The sequence below is a fragment of the Poecilia reticulata genome, chromosome 6 (assembly GCF_904066995.2).
Source record: "Poecilia reticulata chromosome 6, P_reticulata-male-v2, whole genome shotgun sequence".
NCBI classification, from domain to species: Eukaryota; Metazoa; Chordata; class Actinopteri; order Cyprinodontiformes; family Poeciliidae; genus Poecilia; species Poecilia reticulata.
Genome location: NC_088835.1, coordinates 11,186,854 through 11,208,511, shown reverse-complemented (window position 1 = coordinate 11,208,511; position 21,658 = coordinate 11,186,854). Strand labels below are relative to the sequence as shown.

The 21,658-nt window shown below is 39.1% G+C and overlaps 1 protein-coding gene across 17 annotated transcripts in view; it reads left to right on the top strand.

The window, feature by feature from the left end:
- Positions 1 to 21,658, top strand: part of LOC103465827 (neuronal cell adhesion molecule-like) — a 90,429-nt gene that overhangs the window by 46,325 nt on the left and 22,446 nt on the right. For 11 of the 17 annotated variants that reach the window (XM_081607880.1, XM_081607874.1, XM_081607879.1 and 8 more), the window contains exons 3-8: positions 14,543 to 14,696; positions 15,717 to 15,822; positions 17,588 to 17,781; positions 18,122 to 18,244; positions 19,130 to 19,300; positions 19,846 to 19,902. In XM_081607880.1, coding sequence (XP_081464006.1) covers positions 14,606 to 14,696; positions 15,717 to 15,822; positions 17,588 to 17,781; positions 18,122 to 18,244; positions 19,130 to 19,300; positions 19,846 to 19,902 — 742 coding nt within the window. In that variant the 5' untranslated portion in view covers positions 14,543 to 14,605. Of the gene's footprint in view, positions 1 to 14,542; positions 14,697 to 14,735; positions 15,153 to 15,716; positions 15,823 to 17,587; positions 17,782 to 18,121; positions 18,245 to 19,129; positions 19,301 to 19,845; positions 19,903 to 21,658 lie in introns of those variants that run through there. The other 6 variants (XM_081607887.1, XM_081607885.1, XM_081607875.1 and 3 more) reach the window with 2 other exon arrangements.

The window sequence follows — 21,658 nt, the reverse complement described above, 5'->3', positions numbered from 1 at the left end:
CATTTCGCAGTGACATGGATCAGCACATCGCATCCAAGTTGCCGAGAGAATTCACATTTCTCATTTTATTATAAAAGTCTTTCAGGTTTTTATGACTTTTGACAGGCACCGTTACATATGCACATGTGTTTTTCGTCATTTCGTCATTGTTTTCTATAAATCAATTCTGAATAAGTGACACAGGTACTTTTACCTTCAGTGCTGCAATTTTCTCCAAAGTCTCAAGTCGTACTTACATGTACAAGGCCGCTAATAACAAATTAAACATCAGATTGATCAGTTCATGTCTGTATATATTTATGCCGATTCTTTTCAGCTGTAGAACTGCTGAGGACACAGCAGACTTTAAAACATAAAGTAGGAGCCTGTGGCCATCAAGTGTATTGCTTTACTGAGGAGAAATTAAATGAAATTATCTGAAAAGCTGTCTAAGAAAATCACTTGGAGTAAAATAACATGCCTTCCTGAACTGTTTCTTTCTAAAGGATTGTCTCTTCAAGAAGTCACTTCTTCCTCAGCCTTATTTGACTTATGCACTTATGGACAACCAGAATATCCTCTGATCACCTGGACCAGCAGGACTTTTGGACCCGACTCTGTCAGCATGTTTGTGTGCATTATCTGACTCCTAGAGGCAGTCTGAATAAGCTCCTCCACAGCCTCGCCCAACCATTAGCCGACACTCAGAGAAGGCTTCCTCTGCATTAGAGACTGGCCTCATCCCTCCGAACGCCGAACGGAGGCTATTAGCGGAAGCTGGGTGGACTGTTAGTGTTAAATGAGAGCAATATTTTATTTTATTTTTTTCTGGAATCACTACTTAACTTACGAGGGCTGATGGAGCAGTTTGTGTTGGGGCCATTACTTGTGATGGGGTCAGATGATCCTTAGGGATGGAGCTGTGTTTGTCTGAACTGCAGCGCCCCCTGGGCAAAGCGCTGCTCGCACAGACTGTCGCAGTGATAGACAAATTGGAGAAAAGCTGATACAACCTGAAGCCTTTTTTTATACTTTAGGTCCCAGGTGTGTGTATTTTTTTTACACTTTATCATGTAAACTTACAAAAAAGAGTTTCACAGAACGTAAAGAGAGTTCTTTTGTGGGAACACTTTGCTCAATCTCTTCAATCGTTCGTACCCATGAGACAGACGTACAGGAACGTGTCTCGGTGAGGCGCCAGCAGTTGGTTTCAACTACTTCCCACTAGAGAATTCCTGTTTTATTCTTTAATCTCCAAAACACTCTTTAATTTCATGAATCCAGCAACTCAAATTAAATGGGGTCATCTGCTTGCTGCTTAAGGGAGGCAGTATTTTCCCCATTGTTTCATTTTTGCTTAGCAGTCGCAGGCTTCTACGTCCCCTCTAAAGCCGTTGGAAAGGACATCTGAAGTGAAGAAGACTTTTTTTCTTGGATGTGTTTGGTGGTTTGTCTGCTTCACCTGGAGTTGTAAAGCAGATAGATGTGTTTGTTGAGAATACATCCCTCCTGAAAATAGACTGGTAAAGGTTAAAGCTAATATAATCAAAGCTCCTTCAGATTTTCCCAAATGGTTGGATCAGTGCAGGAGGTACGCATTATTAACATAATAGGAGGCGTGCTGCATTTCTTCTTGTGTATTTGGGAGAATCCTGGTTCTAAAGTGGATTTGATTGTGCATAATTGACCCTTTAATCAGGCTAAACATCTAAGAAAACCTGTAAAAAGCCCAGCACCGAGTCAAATATTTGGTCAGCATGCTCTGCCTTATAAGTCTTTTTCAATATGTTGCTAATGTGACACAGTAACTTTTAGGTATTTTCTGACTGAACCCTCACTGGTCTAGGCCAAACAAGCTTAAAATTGCCAGATTTTGATTTATCAGTGCATTTCTAGGAAATACAAAATACACACTTCACCTAATCTTGCTGAAAAAATTAGATTCAGGGCTTTTAAAATACTTTGTTGCAATTTAGCAGTTGTACAAACTAATTTATGTCATTTGCAGATATAAAACACAAATGTATAACATATTAGGGGGAAAAACCCATCTCTTCCATTTCTCACCACTGGTATTATTCCTGATTGTCTCCTTCGACAATAGTAAAAAAAAAAACTACAATTTGATTTTCTCACAGTTTGAAAGGACTATTGTTTGTCTAAAATTGGATGGTGAGTCCTTTTGGAAAGCAGCGAAGGGGAAATAATTTGTATTCACCTGCTGTATCTGAAAAGAGCTGGGGAGGGGCCAGGAGAAAGGGAAGGGGGCTGTTACATAGTGCTTCCTTTATGTGATAATGGATTGCTCTGACATTCACCCACATTGTGGTGTGGTGTGTCTATCAGGAAGTGCTCTAACTCGTGGGATGACGGGGAAATTAGCAACAAATGCCTTTAAAGACACCTATATTGCCAAATCAGATTTCAAACAACAATTTCAATTTGTCTTGTTTTTTTTATATCAGAAGGTGGATCTCAGATTCCACAAATGCATCTTGTCATTCCTCTTGCTAGCAAATGAATTGCCTTTTTCTATTTTTCTTTTTTTTTTTCCGTACCCTTGTATTCTCTTTTATTGGCCCAGCTGGGCAACTGGATTCTTCAGGCAGGAATACAAAAGACACAAAGTAAAACCCAGGACAGGCAGTAATGAGCAACTCCTCTTACAGTGTTGCATATGGACCTGCCGCGGTGTGGGGAGACCTTCTGGAGACAATGGAGGGGTTTAAGAGGTCTCCAGTCCTCTGAAGCCCGCTTTGATTGAGTTTCCTGGGACCAGGCTCCAGTGTTTGGGATGATTGTGGAGTGGGAGCTATAGGTCTGGAGGACTGGAGGGAGGGGAGGTGAAGACCCTCCTCCATGCTGACCTTTCACAGACACAGGTGGGGTGGAGTGGAAGGAGCTGTTGGAGGACGATGAGGAAGGGAGGACTGTAGGAGAGGCCTATTGTGCGGCGTGAATGTCGAGGTGCCATTCATCAGCCGTAAACTGGCGGGCTCCATCCACCTGCAGCAGATTTTCTCACAGCTTACTTTCTCCTCAGCTTTGTGACACTTTCAGATTACATGTTCTGGAACAGTGAGCGGGTGGCAGCTTGTCTGAGCACGCAGTCACGTTACTTTTCTGATTTTGTAGCTGGATTTTGATTGACATCACTTAGTGCAATTTAGTTCTTTTTGACTAGAATCTGGACATTATAAGATTATATGAATAAGTACATAATATCCATTACATTTTGTGCTGATATAGCTCCTTATATAATTTTGAGGATTTACTTATCTAATTACTTCCTTATCATATAGAACAGAAAACTTTGTGCATTGTCGATTTTAAGGTGTGTTGCAAAATCATATATTTTTTTATTATGATTGTTTGAATAGTATTGTATATTTTCATAAAGCTTGAACACCAACTATAAGGTCTTAAAAAATTCAAACATTTAAAGAAGACTTAAATAAATGAGACTTTAAACTATATTAAAATTAAAAAGAATCACTGCTTTGCATAAAGTTTTAAACCATTTTGATTTAATTCTTTTGCTTTCACACAAAAGTTTCCATGAATACAGAAAGTAGCTGGTGTGCATGAGGAACCCTGCGGCCTCTCACTTACTTTTTTCCCCCCACAACAACAAGGGAATAACTTCCACTGTCACACCTTGTGTGTTTTTCTGAAGCAAGACTTCAGTAGAAAGTTTGCTGAGGAGTGTAGAATGTTCTGCTCAGATGTGTCGAGGGAAAGAACAAGAGCTGAGAAAAACAAGCAAACAAAAGAAGCAATAAGGTGTTGAGTTGAATTAAAACTTATTATTGTGAAGCTTGTTGGAAGTAATGGTTTTGCTGTTGCTTGTTGTCTGTTCTGAATTAGACCTTAGAGTAAAAAAACTATTAAAGAACCAAACTAAACTGTATGAGAAACAAATATTTAAAAATACAAAAGCTTATTTCATCTCATTTCAATCCCACAGTGATTTGTATCTCTTTATACCTTTCATCCAGATGGCCAGTTATGCAAATTAAGGGATGACATCATGGAGCAACTTTTGGTACAACCAATTGTTGCTTTCCTTTCTGAGGCATTGGGAGCAGTGGTTGCCATGTCTGTTGACAATAAAATCAGTATTGTCTAGTACAATGATAAAATGTCTAGTAGCTGGTATTAAAAGAAAAATACATCAGTTATTTGTTTCCTGATACTTTCTTCAAGACATTCAACAGTCAGGAATTCAAGTTGTTGCATGTTCCTAATTTCTTCTTTAACCGTGTGATATCAGCCATCTTAGTAGAAAGATTTTGGCTTCTGAAATAACCAACATATATGTTCTGTACAGGTAAAGCAGTAGTTACTGCTTTCTCACCGGTGAACTAAATGTTGCAATTTGCACATTTACTCCACAGTCACTGTCCATGCAGTGTTACTTCAACACAAAGTGCAGACAGCTAAAATACCCAATCATTCTCTGCCTACATACCGGATCAGCACAATTCATCAGCTAATATACAATTGAAAGACTTATTTCCACTTACTGGTAACTCATATGATTCCCATAGACAGCTTTGTTGCTTCTCTCTTATGACAGGGCCCTCAGGAGTCTAGTTGCAACAAAAACCTCACAGCTTCTTGTTTTCTTGAGTCTGTGGTGAGCATGTCCTGCACTTCCTGTGCAACAGACTCTTTTTGTATCGCCCTGAATTTAAGCTCAGTATAAACTCCACATATTGGCCCCTGTGTGGCGAGACCTTTCAGATGGAGAGTAAGCCATCCGGTAAAGATATGGTGCCAAACTGAGATTCTAATCATACATCTTTTGTTAGACAAAGAGAGAGAGCTGTATTTTTTTCTTTTTTGACTAATCAGATTTCAACAGAAGAGTTTCTGTTCTGTATTAATCCTTTGCTGAAAATGGTTTTGTTCCTTTATCCCTCTTCTTTCTATATATGTGTATTTGGTGACAGAGTTGACATCTTTTTGTGTGGGCATGGCTCTAAAAGCATCAGGAGAATTGCCATGGATACAGAGTGCCCTTTGGAGTGTAATTTTGCACTCATCCAGCTTGCCAAAATTGGATTGGAGTATCTATGTTTAGCTTGCAAACACTTTCTACCATTTGCCGATCTGTAAAACCAAAGAAATGGATCGCAAATTAGAGTGTGAATTATGCACGGAAGTTTCTTTCTGTTGTCCTAAAGGATTTGCATGCTTTCTAAGAGGAGATTAGTTTTATGTAAACTTTTAGATTTTTTGAAATTGTTAGATTTCAGGAGCTGAAGTGTGTCTTGCGATGTTGTGTGCAGAGGATTTTGAGAGTTCTTTTAGCTATTTAAGAAGCCAGTCACCATGCATCCCTCTGACTCTCCTGCATTTGTTTGGCACAATGGATGTCTGCTCAGCATATGAATGGCTTCGCCCATAACAGTCATGTGAGGGGGCAAGCAAACTTGAGCTCTGTCCATAATGTCGTGCTCTGGTTTAGTGTGAGAAAAACTATGATGCATGTCAAAATGTGGATGCCTATGCAAATACAGAAGATGAAAGCATGCACAAACTATGACCAGCAAAAAGCTTTAGGCGTAACAAATAATACCATAGCAAAAAAAAAGCAAAAAAAAAAAACCCAAAGAAAGTATTGGCCAATTAGCTTAGTGGTTCAACAGCCTTCCTATGTTTTGAATTACAAGGCAGTGAAATAATTAAAAGACCAAGAAAGATAGAAAGACAAAGTTAGACTGTCATACAGTACTGATATAAAAATCAGGGATCTGAAATTCCCCCTGTTCATTTTATGCTTTGCTTCCAAAGAGGCATGCTTTCTTTTAAGCTGTAAAGTTGTGTTGACCAGCAGTTTCTCAGATTTTCAGAAGGTCTTTTGAAGTTTTTCTTTGAGCTTTCAACAAATACCGATCCCTGTCCAAGTCCTATACCTGCAGTGTTTAGACACAATTTGTGAAGTCATTTCTTAGTCGATCAGAGAATGCCAAGTTTCAGCTAACAGCTATGGCGATTATAATTCTAATGCAGAAACTATTTTTCATCTTTCAAATACAATATAAGTGGCACTGTAATATACAGACCTATTCTGTTTTTACCTGCACGCCTGACGTAGGTGTTACTTTTTAAGAAGCTAAAGCAACATGAAGAGAGATCAGGAAGATGAAAAATCAGAAGAAAAGTGAAGAAATCACGGTTATTGTCATCGCAAACATCCATAATATCACAGCTTCTGATTCAAGATTAGAAATAAGAACAAATCCTCTCTTGCTGCCAGTTCAGACTGGCTAAAGATCCAACTTAAAAAGTTTTTTTTAATGTTAATTTCCTATTAGAGGCTGACAAAAACCTGATTTATTTCTTGAAATTTGTAGCCTTTTAATGCATGAATGAAAAGCCTTTATTTGAAAATCGTGAGGTACTGAACTTACAATTAAAAATAAAATGAAACAGACATGGGGAAGTGTCAAAAAATAGGCCACTTTTAATTTCTATGAAACAGTACACGCTGGTCGGTTTCTGACCCTCTGAACCTATTACATTCAGAAGCATTGACAAGTGTGATAAAAAGTATCCACAGCTAAAGTTTTGTAATCATTGCACTGCCTCTCAGAAAACCTGGGCAACTGTTGCTCAACACCAGAACGGCAGTAACGTCTAGCGAATTGAAAACATAACATAAGAAAGTTGCTGATGACTTTCAAACAATTCTGGCAGCCAGATTGCAGAAAACTTTAGTGGGCATGTCAGTGCAACCTCAAGAAATTACTTTGCAATGATACGATCTTTTTCCCCGCCAATCATAAGATGAAAGCACAATTCCTCTTCTCCCAAGAAGCCAAACAGGCCAGCATCCCTCCGTTAACACCATCTCATGTAGAGCTGCTGCATCCATCTGCATGCTAAAGAGAGAGACCCTCTCAGAAGCGCCGGCGCCATTGCTGATTAGCATTTGGACACAGGGGACAGGGAGCAAATCCTGGAGTGTTGTTGCCGTGTATGTGGAGGCAGCTCCGTGAATGCCAATGGGCTGTGCGCTGAAAGGAGGGGAACTAAACAAATTGCCGGACATGTTGCATTAGCACCAGATGTCAAAGAGATGTTTTGTGTCGAAATCTGGGGAGGTTCTGTGGTGTTTCTACCAAGCCGGTGTGGGACGGTTTTGAAGATGCCACATCTTCTTCATGTTTGGTTTTTCAGTGGCTTGGAAAAAACAACAACAACAAAAAAAAAAACACTAGAGCATGCGGTTCCCATGATGACAGCCAATTTTCATTGGCAGCAAGAATACTGGGGAAAGAAATAGTGATGCATAAATTATGGTTGCCTTGCCTTAAAGGCTCACAGCAAGTATACAGCTGTGTGCCTGCAATACCTCTTCCACCAGAACTCTACCATTCTTAATACATCTGTGTGTGCAGGGAAGAAAAATGTTTTTTTTTACTGCTTGTTAAAGGCTTGAGAAGCTTTTATTATCATCAAAGTGCATATTGGATTTTGTATTTACTGTGTTAGACTGATGGAGCCCACATCACGGGCAAAAATTAAATGCTGATCATGTTGTTCTCACAAAAGCTTTGATGTACAAACAAAGTGTATGGGATCTCTTTACGTAAAAGCCCTTGCTGCTTTGAACTGCATTGTTCACCTAAAATGAAAAAGCTGAAAGAGGAGAACAGAAACAAAGTACAGTATTTAAAGAGGAGCCAATGGCTGATGTCTCATTGTCTCGCATTGTACAGTGCAGATAAAAGGCCCGGCTTCATTTCTGAACTGCGAGGTCTGCCCCGAACAACAGGATGCCAGTTCATATGTTAACCACACCAATTATTTGCATATGGTTTCCCAATTATAAAGGCTAATGAGAAGATTAGGGGAAACCCGCACCGAAGCCAGCTTGTGGAATTTCTATTGTGATCAAGCAGTGGCTCAAAGAAGGGCGTGCGAGAGCCAATGAATGCCAAGCTTCTTGCGTCCTCCACCGTAATTCACAATCCTGCTCAAAAACAAAACCTCAGCATACATTTCTCCACCTGTTTTTTTTGTTTTGTTTTTTTCATGATCAGCAAAGAACCTTTCAGAGCCAAACATTTTGAGAAGCCTTCCTCATCCTCTTGGCTGCTTAATGGCACAGAAAACTATATGCGCTACTTGGCATGAATAGGCACATCCTCGGAAAAAACAAACTCTTCCAGGCGTTTCCATTTTCTCCTCTTCACTTTCCAGCGTATATGAAGCCATTCTAGTCATTATAACCTCCCCATTCAGACGCCTGCAGGGGATCCCTGCTGCTCCATTAAGGCCATATCAAGCTTCACAAACTCTGATTGCAGGAGCCATCAATAGTGCTGATTATGGGAGTTAATTAGGATGCCTGGCATGAGAGAATGTCACGTCTTTCTTTTTTAAATCAGAGATGTTAAATTTGATGCAACAGCTGAAATTCTGTCAAGGTTGAGTCACTTGCTGTGTGGCGCAGATAATGGCAGCATCTTTGCTAGAGGTTAGCATATAGCACAAATATATTGTATTAGCCGTGTGCTCTTGCAGAATCAGAGTTGGGACTTTTCCCTGATGACTGCTTTTCATTTACACTTTTATTCTCAGTCCTTGAGCCCCTGACACCTCCGTTTGTGTGTTCAAACGAGTTCTACCGCTCTCAGTCCGTGTGTGTACTTTTGAGACATGTGCACAAAACCAATTAGTTTTAGGATGTTGAAGTAGTTGGCTGTGGCGAAATGACAATGGAGTAATTGAAGAGGCTGGTGGAATGAGAGGCCAGGCAGCTGAATGCAGCTGACAGAAGGGAGTGTTTCCTTCACTGGCAAAATAAGTCAGGCCTGTATGAAGGTGTTCTCACAGTGCTGTACAGTAATGAACATGGCAGACTTTCAGTTGTCTGACATTAATTATGATTAGGTTTTTGGTTGCTGAGTGTTACTTAGGTTTACCTTACTTCAGATCTTGTCAGTTTGTAAATTATGAACATGTTTAGATTTTAATCCTGCAGCTTTTCCATGCAGCTCTTGATTCCTACTTTGAGCTCTTTATTTTGGTCCCTGATTGCAAACAGTCTGAGTCATTTACAAATATTAGGCTAATCTGAACTTAAGCAAAATATTATCATGCTTATATAGCTACAAGTTCAGTAAAATAACAAACTACATTTCATTGGTGTCATGAATCAGTTACCCACGAAGGTCTCTCTTCCTACTTTACAGTGAGATATAATTCATCCAAACCAAAGTTTCTGAAGGTCAGCCTTAATATGCTGCTTCAACATAGTTCCTTCAATTTCATCATGGTTAATTTTAATTCAACTCAACCCAAAAAATGCATATCTGCACTTATCAGTCACATTTTACTTATTCTTTTCTTCAAACCTGCCTTAACTTGATAATCAATTGAAAGGTGTAGAAAGCATTTCTAAGAAATTTTATTTTATTGAAATGTTAATCTCCCATTCCATCTCGTTCCAAATAGCAAACCCTGAGTCAATGTTTAACATTGGATCAAGATGTCCCTGTTTTAAACTAGCTAAGAAATTTAATAGTAAATCAGTGTGATCTGTTTCTGTGAACCTCAAGTGCAAATGACTCAAGTGACTGAGTTTAAACCCAAGCTTCTTCTTAAAAAACAGTACAATGTGCAGATTTATATAAAGGATAACTAGGTTTATTGGAAATAAAATGAATACCAAAGCAATCCACAAACAGTAAAAACTGTAAGCGTTCAATGCTAATTAGTCCCAGAAGCTGCGTTGTTAAAACGCAGTGCATGCATGTGTGGGATCTGAAAACAAAACAGCATCTGTGATGAGTAAAAAAAACAAAACAAAAAAAAATCCTTGTTTCATTCACTCAAGTGGAAAAAGAAGCTTTGGAAAGAGACAGTTTCCACTTTAATAAACTTAAGTAGCAGAAGCTCATTGTTTGGAGCATTTAGCTGTTAAAAAATTTATTTTTTGACGAGACAGAAAAGTTTATAAAGGTACTTTGTGTGCAGATTTTGGCCTCGAATCTGTCAAAATTACCTTTTTGTTTTCACTGTATTGAGCTTTCCAAGTGACATAATAGCTGGGTTTATCGTCCTCAGCCTAATCTATTTGATAGATAGCTTTTAAAAAAACATCAGCGAATCTGTTGTTACTAACCAATCATGCTTCTTTCTAAGAGGCCATTTCCTGTTCGATTTTATCAGTTGCCTGACAGATTTTGGCACACCACCCTAAACAGTACTTTAGATTTATCTGGGCCTCAGCAAGAGCTTTATTGACTTTGGCTTTCCTGTCTGTCAGCAAGGGATGCTTATGAGCTTTTAACAATACAGGCAGATATTTGTGTCTCGCTTAAGAAGCATCTAGCTTTTGTCTTTCTCTAACTTGCTGCAAACCATATTGGCGGAGTGAAGGTGTAAGAATTAACAACATGAATCCTTTATAATTTCATGCGAACAGCATAAAGTCTGGCTTTTTTTCTTCTGGCTGCTCTGTTGGTCTTAAGAGCCCCACTAGAATTTCCACTGCTGTCCCGCTGTGACAGGGATGTGAATGGTTGGCTCCGTATCACTGCAGCTCACAGGGATAATTATATCACACACACACAAACCGTACGCGGACAGTTTCACACTCCTGGAAGTACAGACTCTGCACATGAAGACTAAAACATGCTGACCGACTGGAGCTGAGCTGCTACACCTCATTAAATTGGGAAATGAATCCTGGACAGAGTGCTGGCTCCATTTCAGATAAGCTTGAAGTGTTTTAGGATTCAACACAAAAGTTATTGTGGCTAATTGTTTTGTTGCCAATTCTGATTTCCGATTTATCACTATATATCAAATCTACATACAGGTGCAATGGGTGCAATATCCCAATCACAAATCTTTGATGACATTTTCGGGGCTATTATATTTAAGCTGAATGTGGATGAATGTGAATTTACTCTCATTGCCCTTGATACCCAAACGTAAAACTGATGTGGGTGGCTTAAATACTTAATGGCACTGGTGGGGAATCGTGACGATGGAAAACAAAAGAAAACTAAGCAAAATGTGGGCGCTACTAATACTGCCACTGCTACATAAACTAACAATGTCTTAATTGGGTGTTTTCCTAATATGGTGCAGCTTTAATGAGATCATAAACTAAAGTTATGTGGCCAAACCAACATTTTAAACTTCTTTATTCTGCTTTTTTTTTGTCTGTTCCTTTGAAAAAGTACAACCTCACTGAAACCTTTTTATTTCAAACAGGCTGCTGATGTTTGCAAATCCAACATGTTCAATAGCGGGCAGAGTTAAAACACAGCAACTTTGCTACATCTGTTCAACCGTGCTATATGATGAAAGATATGCTCTCTCTCGCTCTTTCGCAGCCTGAATGAACTGTAGATATGCCTTGACAGTAAATGCATGTTTCCTTTAAAAAACCTCCTACAACTTTCACGCTTCCTCTGACTACTTTTCATTCCAGGAACCAGCAGATTTTCTTGTTTATTTATTAAATTTTTACGGAAATGATTGCTCACATCTCAGTCAGACTTTTAACCATCTTCACTAATGAAATATTTGTAAATCACCTCTGATTTTAACTTGCTCACGGCACGTTGAAAATAAATATTGAAGGATGGAGTGTGTTCAGGTTGTGCAACACTGCCTGCAGCCTTCAAAAGAGGCTGGAAGAAAAGCTGCCCCTTACCTTTGTGTGTGAAATCCCAAGCCAAACCTACCTTTTTGTGAACGCAGATCTGTGATTGGCTGTGCCGGGCGAATAATACGCAGCTTCCCAAGAGAGTTGTAGTGGAAGCCCAAGGTAACAAGTTACCAGACACCAGCTTTGGGGGCCATAACTGTATCACGACCCTGGGGCAGTGCTAACGAGCGCATTCACTCCCCGGAGAGGACCATTCCCAAATCCTGACTTGCTGTTTAGCCTCTGGTACCAGACACAACTTCCACCAGCTCCTCATCTAAAACCTTGTTCTGTCAACCCGGAGGGCAAGACAGCTACACACAGCTCTGCCTCTAAAAGCCTCTATTAGATTCTTTCATGTTGTAACCATCATTAAAATCCAAAATTTGCTAATGTGCTTTTGTGATAGTTGAGAAAATGAGCCTGCCCGAGCTCTAATTGAAGCTGTGACATTTTAATACCAGACTAGTGAATGCCTTGGGTGCGACATGCAGGAAGGAAAGATTAAAAACAGGTCTCTCTGCAGTCATTAAAAGATAGTAAATGACTCCTTTTTAGGCGGTTTCTTTATTCTCATCTGAGAACAGCACCCTTTCTCAGACAAAATACTGATGAGCTCCTTGCAATAGCTTTGAATAAAATTAGAGATGTACTGTTCAAAATTTGATAGCCAATTTCCTATCTCTGGTTTTTCTAAAGCTTTGACCTGATGATTAACTTTTAGTAGCTATGATATTAGAAGATGTAAGACCATTCAAAATATTCAAAATATATTCAAGCATTCAAAATATATTTGTTCAGCCTTAAAAGCAAGCACTAATTGATTTCACATTTTAAACTACTAATCTATTCCACCTATTTGTCAGTGTTTTATGTTAGTGCTTAGCACTCGAAATACAAGTGTTGCTAAAATAGCTGCAACTATTGATCCTTACCTCAAATCAGATTTCCAAAATGCTGTAAGTTTCATGACACACTGAGGTTGATAGTTCAAAGAACAAAACAACTTGCTGCACCCATTTCACCCTTCCTGTTATCTGCTGAAATTCTTGCTTTCTTTCGCAGCCTGAATAAACTGCAAACATGTCCTCATACAGTTCAGTCCAAGGTTAAGGTTTTTAATAGTACATTAGATGAGCAGCTCTCAAAAGATAACATCCTAAAACCACGTCATGAAAGGAGAATCAATGTTGAATTTTTTCTTTGTTGTATTTACAGTTGAGTGGAAAAAGATGTTATGTAATTGTTTCACTCTTTTCAATAATCAGTGAAAAAAATGTACAAATATATCTTTAAATCCAAGTCTTTCAGGTTTGACGCCTTCCTTGCCATTAGATTAATCCTTAGTTCCTCTCTATCTGATTCAGTTCTGGATTGACTTGAACATTGCCCGATGTTAATACCACTTCAGGTCAGAAGCAACATGGTGGTAAATTTGAAAGCTCACTTTAAGCCTAAATCTGCCAGAGGTGTGAATAATTTGGGGATTAACTGAGTATTACAGTTTCCTTCCACTTAGCTTCTTACGTCTCTCTTCTTCCTCTGACTTTACTGTTTAACACCTCAGTAACATAGAAACTTTCTGACTTTGAGTCGAAATTGAAGCGAGTTGTTGCCAGCTCCGTCCCGTAGAGCTTAAGTATGATACATTCACCGATTACGGGAATTTTCTAGTTCCCGACCAGCCGATCTCAGATAAAGTCCATTTGGTTGAAAATCATTTAATTCTGGTCACCAACCAATTTCTCTGTCGTGCTTTTATAATAGCTCAGAAAATGAGTGTGTCTGTGCTGTAATTAAAGCTGTAACATTTCAGTACTGGGCTGCTTTGGGTGAGACATACAGGAGGGAAAGATAAAAAAAAATGGTATTATCACTTTCATTAAAAGATAGAAAATTAATCTTTTTATTTTTTATCCAGTTAAATTGCAGCCACAGAGACTAAAGTCACCACGAGTGCAGTCAGGTGTACTTTAGTGTCTACTTGTTACCAAAGCTCTTTTCACACTCTTCTTTTCATTCTCTTATTTTTTTGTCTGTGTTTTGCTGTTATTCTTTTTTTTTTTGTTGCTTTGTCTCAAACAACAATAGCATGTATTGAAAGCTAATGTGACATCTTAGCACCGCATCTGTCTGCTAGCAACAAGAAACATAGAGAGAACATCAGTGTTGCTGTTTTTTTCTTCCGTAGTTACAGAAAATGTATCATCTTGCCGAAAGGTTGTGTTGAAAGAAATTTGTGTAAATAATGATTATTGCTTTGTTTAAAAGAAATTCAGACCAGTCACTCCGCCTGAACCTGTGGTATCCGCGCCATCTGTCTCCATTAAACAGCTATCAAACAGTCGTACCTGACATTTGCTGCTGCAGCTGCTGTCTCGCAAAAGACTGATGGTCCAGTGTCAGAAATCTGACCTCGCCGCAGATCAATTTGCCTCAAGCCTAATCTGCCAGTCGCTCACATTGATAAAACTGAGGGTGAAATGTGTTGGAATGAAAAGTATGTCCCCCTGTTCTGAACTTTGGCCGTGCCATCCACCGGCGTTTGGAAATCGAAGCAGAGGCAAAGCCCTAATGGCGCAGCGTGATGAGTGCAGCGAGATGAGCCCGCGCGGCTTCCTGTCGATCCCTATTGGAATGCTCCACATCAAAAAGATAGCCCCCAGCAAAACACTGCACACACCAAGAGACATCGATCTGTAACCACAGAGTCAGTGCATGTAACTAGCTCGCTTGTTCCACCTCTGACCCTCCCGTGGATGCAGAGCAGGACAAACTCGGTTTTATGATTAATAGCTTCTGCCACTGGATGTGCTGTGAAATCCTTAGCTTTCATTTGATGTCTGAGATTCTCTTTCTCTACTTTTCTTTTTCGCCTTGCAGTTGTGGAAGTGTCCTCAGTCTGTGATTGAACAGCGGAGTGGGAAGGGCAGACCACAGCGACCCATGATGATGATGGAGATGAGGAGTTTGGAAGCAGTGCTGCTGGTGTTGATCCTCGGACACCTCGCCTCTGCTCTGGAGGTCCCACTAGACCGTAAGGGAACAGATCACACCACACATCAGAAACCAGGGAAATGCTTAGGGTCTATAAACCAGGGGTCTGCAACCTTCAACAATGGCTCGCAATGCCTTAGGCTAAAAATGTTAAAGAACCTAATGTTTTTTTCATTTTTTCAACAGAATTGCACTAAAAGTACCATTAAGGTGTTTTTTGATCATTTGTTTTTTTTTTATTTGACCTTTTTTCTGTGTATGTCAAAGTATTAACTCACATAAAAACAAAAATACAAAGTGATTTTCAGCCCTTCAGGTTAAGACAGGTTTTGTTTCCAATATATCTGGTTGGAAATGTGACCATCACAGACGACCCTTGTCCAACCACGGGACAACCTTTTTTTCTCTAATCACTAATGTCTGCATCTCTTTACTGTCAAATTGCTTTTCTTGTTCGCTGATTCATTGGGGGAACCCACAAAAGTTCTTCCAGGATGTAAGTCATGAATAAATGCTTTGCTATTAATAAGTTTGCAGTTTTTCTCTGTCCACATTTTGAGGATTTACTTTGTTTTCAAACTGCTCAAAATTTATGCCTAGTTTATATTAGAAAGTTTGGAGTGTGGTTTGGAGTGAAATTTTGCACGTATTTATTTCTGTGCTTGCTTTCTTTTGTTTTGTGTGTTTCTACGGATGTGGAACATTTCACATAGAAAAAGGCCACAAACAGCATGACTTTTTCAGTTATTTGTTTTGTCATAGTCCTTTAGTTGTCTCCCCAGCAGTGACAGAAATTCAGTAAGCATCACTAAAGAGAAACACATTTTGTTGTTCTGCATGCTTTTGTGATTTTTTATTTTTATTTTTGCCATTGCACAGATAAAGAGAGCTTTTTGTGTGTTATGTCAGCACAAGCCCCTGTGTGGTTTTGGACATTTTGGTCAGTTTCAGTGTGTTTGGTAATGACTGCTTGTGTGGTCGACGCACAAGAAGAAAAACGGTTTCAGATTAAGCAGCAAAGGTCATGGTTAAACATTTCCCTTTTCTGATCTCCATGTAGTGGCACAGCCTCCAACAATAACTCACCAGTCCCCAAAGGACTACATCGTGGATCCTCGAGAGAATATTATAATTCACTGTGAGGCGAAGGGGAAGCCGCATCCCAGGTAGGAAAAAGCCAAGTGCAGTTTAAAATTCAAGAAGTGTAAATACTCCTTTAGCTCTCAGACATTAGCAGTTCGAGCTCAAATATTTTATTTTATTTTATTCCATCTCAGTTTATTTGTAAGCACGCTGCCCTTGCTGCAGGCTAATTGTTACTAAGGCTTCTGATTGCTGCAAATGCTTTGCTGCCTCTTACACAAACATGTATGCATTTTTTTGTTTCTTAGTTCTTGTTCCTTAGGCTTTGGTGATTTTAAGAAGGCAAACCAAAAGCAAGCACAGGGGTTGAGGAGTTTTATTTTCTTGTGTTTCAATTTAGACACTGATGTTGTACGTTTGGTTTCCACAAGTTAAAACCAAATTAGTTCATGTTCATAGTTCACTACTTCAACAACTTAAAATAATCCCAGAGTCACAACATGAACCAGTTCTCATTTATTCATCATATGTGTGCTGATTAGCAGACTGATTCTATCATTTAATTTTTTCAGCCAGACCTTCAATAGCTTTATTTACCTCTTTGTTTAATCTTGTCATGTTGTGTTATTTAGTGTCAATAAACATGACAATCACATATTTCCTGACAATGAAATTAAAAATTTAATTTAATTGTCAGGAAATTAAATTTTTGATTGGATACATTTCTCTATTGACACCATGTCTGTAACTACGGCCACTTACATCGCACTTCAAGCTCTTTGATAAAATTTTGATTTGTTAAAAGATGTCTGCTGACAAAATCTTCACTCACATAAATCAAAGATAACACCCATACTGTTACTTTGTTTATACTTACCAGTAAAATGGGTTGGAGACAAAAGTTAGAAGTGACTGAATGCCTTAAACTTCATCTACGTTCAACATTTCATTTCTGCTTTACCTTTATAGTTTCATTGATGCTTAGGGCATGAGCGTTCAGTTTATATTAAATCTAAAGCAAACAAGTTTCACACAGATATGTGTGTGTGTAGCAGACTGAAGCACCACCACATGCACACACACACGCACACCGACACACACACACACACACACACGCACACACACACGCAAGCACACGCACGCACACACACACAGACACACACACACACACGCACACACACATCCCCCCCCCACACACACACACACACACACACACACACACACCTGCGAACATACATACACAAAGCAGTCACCAAGTTCATGTCTTTGAAGGGAAATGTCAAGACTCTGCTCTGCAAACAGAAGCAAATGTTTGTCCTAAAAGTCTGTAAGCTGATGGTTGTTGATTCTCAGGTTGAGTTCGGTCCACCACGTCGTGGACGACTGTGCTCGGTTCCAGTTTGTCTATGGACATTGTTGTTGGGTTGAATCTTAGCCGCATTAGTACACAACACTATAAATATGGAGGGAGGGAATGAACCAGCATATAGACAGACATTTAAAGTACAGAGGCTGCACTACATCCATAAATGTCCAAATAAATAAATGTTATGTCATGTTCAAAATGTTCTTTCCTTTTAAATTTATTTTAACAAAATATTTTAAGTATATCACACTTTTTAGCCATGGAGGTGCCAGTAGAAAACTGGCAGAATTACCCCCTAAATACAGTATGCCCCTATTCCTGCACCCTTTACTGGTACCTATTTTCTATTTATTTAAATTTTATTTTGGTATATATTAGTGATTGTGATTTAGGTGTTACTGATTGTGCCTCATTGGAAAGGCAGTCCTATTCATCTAATCGTCCATCTATTCAGAAAAACTGCGCCGGTTTTTTCTCACCAGCTTCTCCTGGACAAGAAATGGGAGCCACTTTGACGTTGATCAGGATGAAAGCGTCACCATGAGGCCTCACTCCGGTACTCTGGTGGTGGACATCACCAGAGCAAGACCTGAACATTACGAGGGCGTGTTTCAGTGCACGGCGAGGAACAAACACGGATCTGCTGTGTCCAACAATATCGTCGTCAGACAGTCAAGTAAGCGTGGTGTCCTGCTTCATCTTGCTATTTTCTTGTCTTTCGTTTCAAACATTAAATTCATGAAACATTCTGGATCATTTCCTCCTTTCTTTTCTTTTCTGTAAATTAAGTTGCGTTTTTCTTCCTAAGACGGCTTATCGAAGGTAAAGCTTGCAAGTCGAGAAAATGCATGTTAGATTATAGATTGAAATGCCCCGTTGTATTTTCCTCTTAGCTTTTCCACTATTTAGACATCATCCTCTCATCTTGCCTCGTTGCTTTATTAGCCTGCATTTTATGTGCAAATTGTGACGATACTCACCCTGTCATGTTGCATGTCCATTTTCAATCAATCCAGAGTCCCCCTTGTGGTCAAAGGAGAAAAATAAACCAATCGTGGTTCAGAAGGGAGTTTCCTTGGTGCTGCCATGCCGACCTCCAGCAGGACTTCCACCTCCAATCATATTCTGGATGGACAATAGTGAGCTGATGCCAGTCATTTTGATACGTTTGGAATTTTTTTGACTTAAAGTGGGTTTTGTTTGTAATTGTTGTAGGTATGGTGCAGAGCTGGTATACTTACCATTATGGATTAGCATCCATTTCAAGAAAAAAAACTTGTCACAAAGACTGTGAAATGTACAAGAAACATGTAAAGAAACACAATTTTGGGAGATCGGTGATAGGCCGATTTTTACATGTGAAGCCAATCTTATCCGCCGATGTTATCAACCTTGGCAACGGTCCTAAAATCTACCGCTGTGCTTTTCTTTTCTCCTGTGAGAGAGGTTTCACTGACAAACCAGCCGACCAGGTCATGTCTGCACATTTACAGTTAACAATAGTCAGCAACCTTCTTGATATATTGAGCAACATTTCAGACAAAAAAATGGTGTCGGCTAAAATCGGAATTGGTAAGTTAGGCTTTTGAAAAGTTCGGTAATCGACGATGAGAAAACTACAATTGGTGCACCCCTAGCTATAACTGTAGCTAATAGTCAGTTGCAGAAACAAAATTTGTCATGTTTTTATTTGAGATTTTAATGACAAATTCTGATTGGTATTGATGACAAAATGCTTTTGAAATTTCACCATTTCAGTTTCAACAACTTCAAAAATGTTAATTTTACAGAGCGTAGTTAACTCTGCTAGTTGCTAATATTACTAACTTTTTTTTTCTTGCATATATGGACCAAGAACTTAAGTTGTGCTCATTTGAACTGAACATCATATCCAAACTGGTGAAATTCAAAATGTACGAAGAAATGAGAATAGGGGTCCTAAAGTTCAGCCCTGAGGGATTTATTTAGTGCATACTTCCTGAAGTTATAACGGATGTATATTTATATTGATATCATTTTCTCAGACTTCCAGAAGTTACCTCAGAGCAAGAGGGTGTCCCAGTCGTTGAATGGCGACCTGTACTTCTCCAACGTTTGCCTAGAGGATTCCAGGAACGACTACATCTGTTACGCTCGTTTCACACACACGCAAACCATCCAGCAGAAACAGCCCATCACTGTCAAAGTGCTCAACCGTAAGTCTTTGCCCCCCATCTGTGGTTCTCAGGTTTAAAGATGTGATTAAGATTTGCATGACTGGAAAAAAAAAAAAAGGACAACAGTGTTTGTGTAATGCACGTGCATAAGAGGCGGTTATTTTCAGCAGGACAGTATGTGCCAGGATGGCAGCGTGGGAGGGAAACTCTGCTTCCCATCACAGATCCGATCCTCGGAGATGCTACTGTCGTCTGACTCAAAAGACATATTGTCTGAGTTCTGGTTGTTGTCTAAGCTCTCTGCTAAGCAGCTTTTTACTGTGACGTTTTTCTCTATACACTTTCTCCTCCAACAACAAAGACTGCTCTCATTGTTTTAACCTTTACAGCTGACATCATGAGAGACTCTGCATTACATATTCTGGCCATCATCTCCCATATAAATATTTTATGTTTTTTTTATGTTAGTTTTCATATTGCTCTCTGTTAGAAAAAAGATGTGCAAACATGTTTTTGTAATTGTCATGATTTAATATCGTTGCATATGCAATTTCTTTTGTTTTGTTTTGTTTGTTGTGTTACAGTGGATGCAATCAATGAAACAATGGCAGATTATTATAATGACACTGAGTTGTTAAATGGTGAGTTTTTGGCACCCTCCAGTGTTTAATTCCTCCCAACCCAGAGCTCCAGACTCTCGCTTACACCCACTAACACCAACCCTTCAACCCATTCATCCTTGGGGGCATTTTTTTTCCCAGAGGTTCGCTGGTTTCTTCCAGGGTGAGATCTAGCACCCCCTTGTGGTTATTCTTAAAGTAGAGCTCAAAGCCGTAGCTTCCTCACTAACACTAACCCTCCTCAACCCCAAAAGGCACTCCTGCTTTGAACCTTTCCTTTGATTTCCTTCAACTACAGCTGCATGCTGATTTCATTTTAGTCTGAACTTCAACATTTATACAATTTACTTTTCAATAGTTTGAACTTGTAACTCACTATCTGAAATCAAGAAATATTTTGTAAATCGGCACCATGAGTGAGAGAACATGATCTCGGGAACTTTGCACTCTGTCTTTGCAGAACACAATATTTGTCCACTATGGAAATAGTGATAGTAATGTCTCAAGTTGGAATGTGTGTTCACAATTGAAATACAGTGATTTGTATAGCAAGGAGAAGGATAAATGCTGTCTGAGAGGGGATCAGTTTGTAGACCTAACAGAGTAGCAACCTACCCTTTGAAATGGTTTTACCTGTGACTCACCATGGTGGTGAATGACTGTAATTCAGAAAACTCAAAATCTGGAAACACTCAGTTCAGAGAAGCACTCTTACTCCTGACACTCGCTTTTTTCAAATCATCTGTCACCAGAGTAGAGCCATTTAGTTTATTTTTTGTAAAACTGTCTGACTGTGAATGGAAGCAGCTGAAAGTCTTTCTTTTCTTTTGTGGATTTGTGAGGAGCTGCACTCCACTGATGTAAAAAAAAAAAAATTACCATTAACATCATTTTATGATAACGCTATTAGGGCTGTTATAAAATAATATTTTAGTAATCGAGTACTCTATAGAATATTTTTACGATTAATTGAGGAATCGGATCGATCTCTCTCTCATTCCTACCGTTCGCTCCAAAACCGTGACGACGTGGTTCCGGCAGCACAAAATTCAACTATCCTTATTTGTCCCCAAACCCTCACAAAACGCTGCACAATTCACCACCATGCTGCTAGCACTTCACAACAACTCATCGGCGAAAGTAAAAGCGCTGCCCTCCACACATAATGATCGGGGCGGAATCGAGGTACTCGAATCGCTCGAGGAAACGTTTCAGCCCTAAACTCTACATATGGGTGGCTGATATTTACTTACTACTTCATAGAGGATCTGTGGCAAAAGTGAGAGCACTCATCATTTCTTTAGCTAATCCTGCTGCTAAAATGTTTCTATTTCCACTAAGACTTTTCATTCTCTCATTTCTGATTTAATTCAAACTTTTTCATCATTCTATTGATATCATTTCCACCTTATTTCACTTGCTTATAAATTGTGTAAACTCTTTGGTGTAAATGCTAAATCTGTTTTAATTTATTTATTTTCTTTAAAGCAATCTTGGTAACTGACAGATTCTATTGCATGTTTATTTTACACTAAGTCAATTTTTGACATTAGTTTACCTGGTTATGAATTTTTTTCTTTCTTTGGCTATAAACACCTTCAACACACATATTAAAGAACCTGAAAAAAAGGCCACATTTACCAATAAAACATGAGTATTTGTATGCAGATGGATAGATTTCAGAGCAGATGGTTTGATTACACCACAGTATTGAAAGGTGGAGGCTTAGAGAACATGAAGGGCAAGGTTTGCCTCAGTTCCTCTCTTTATTCTTGGC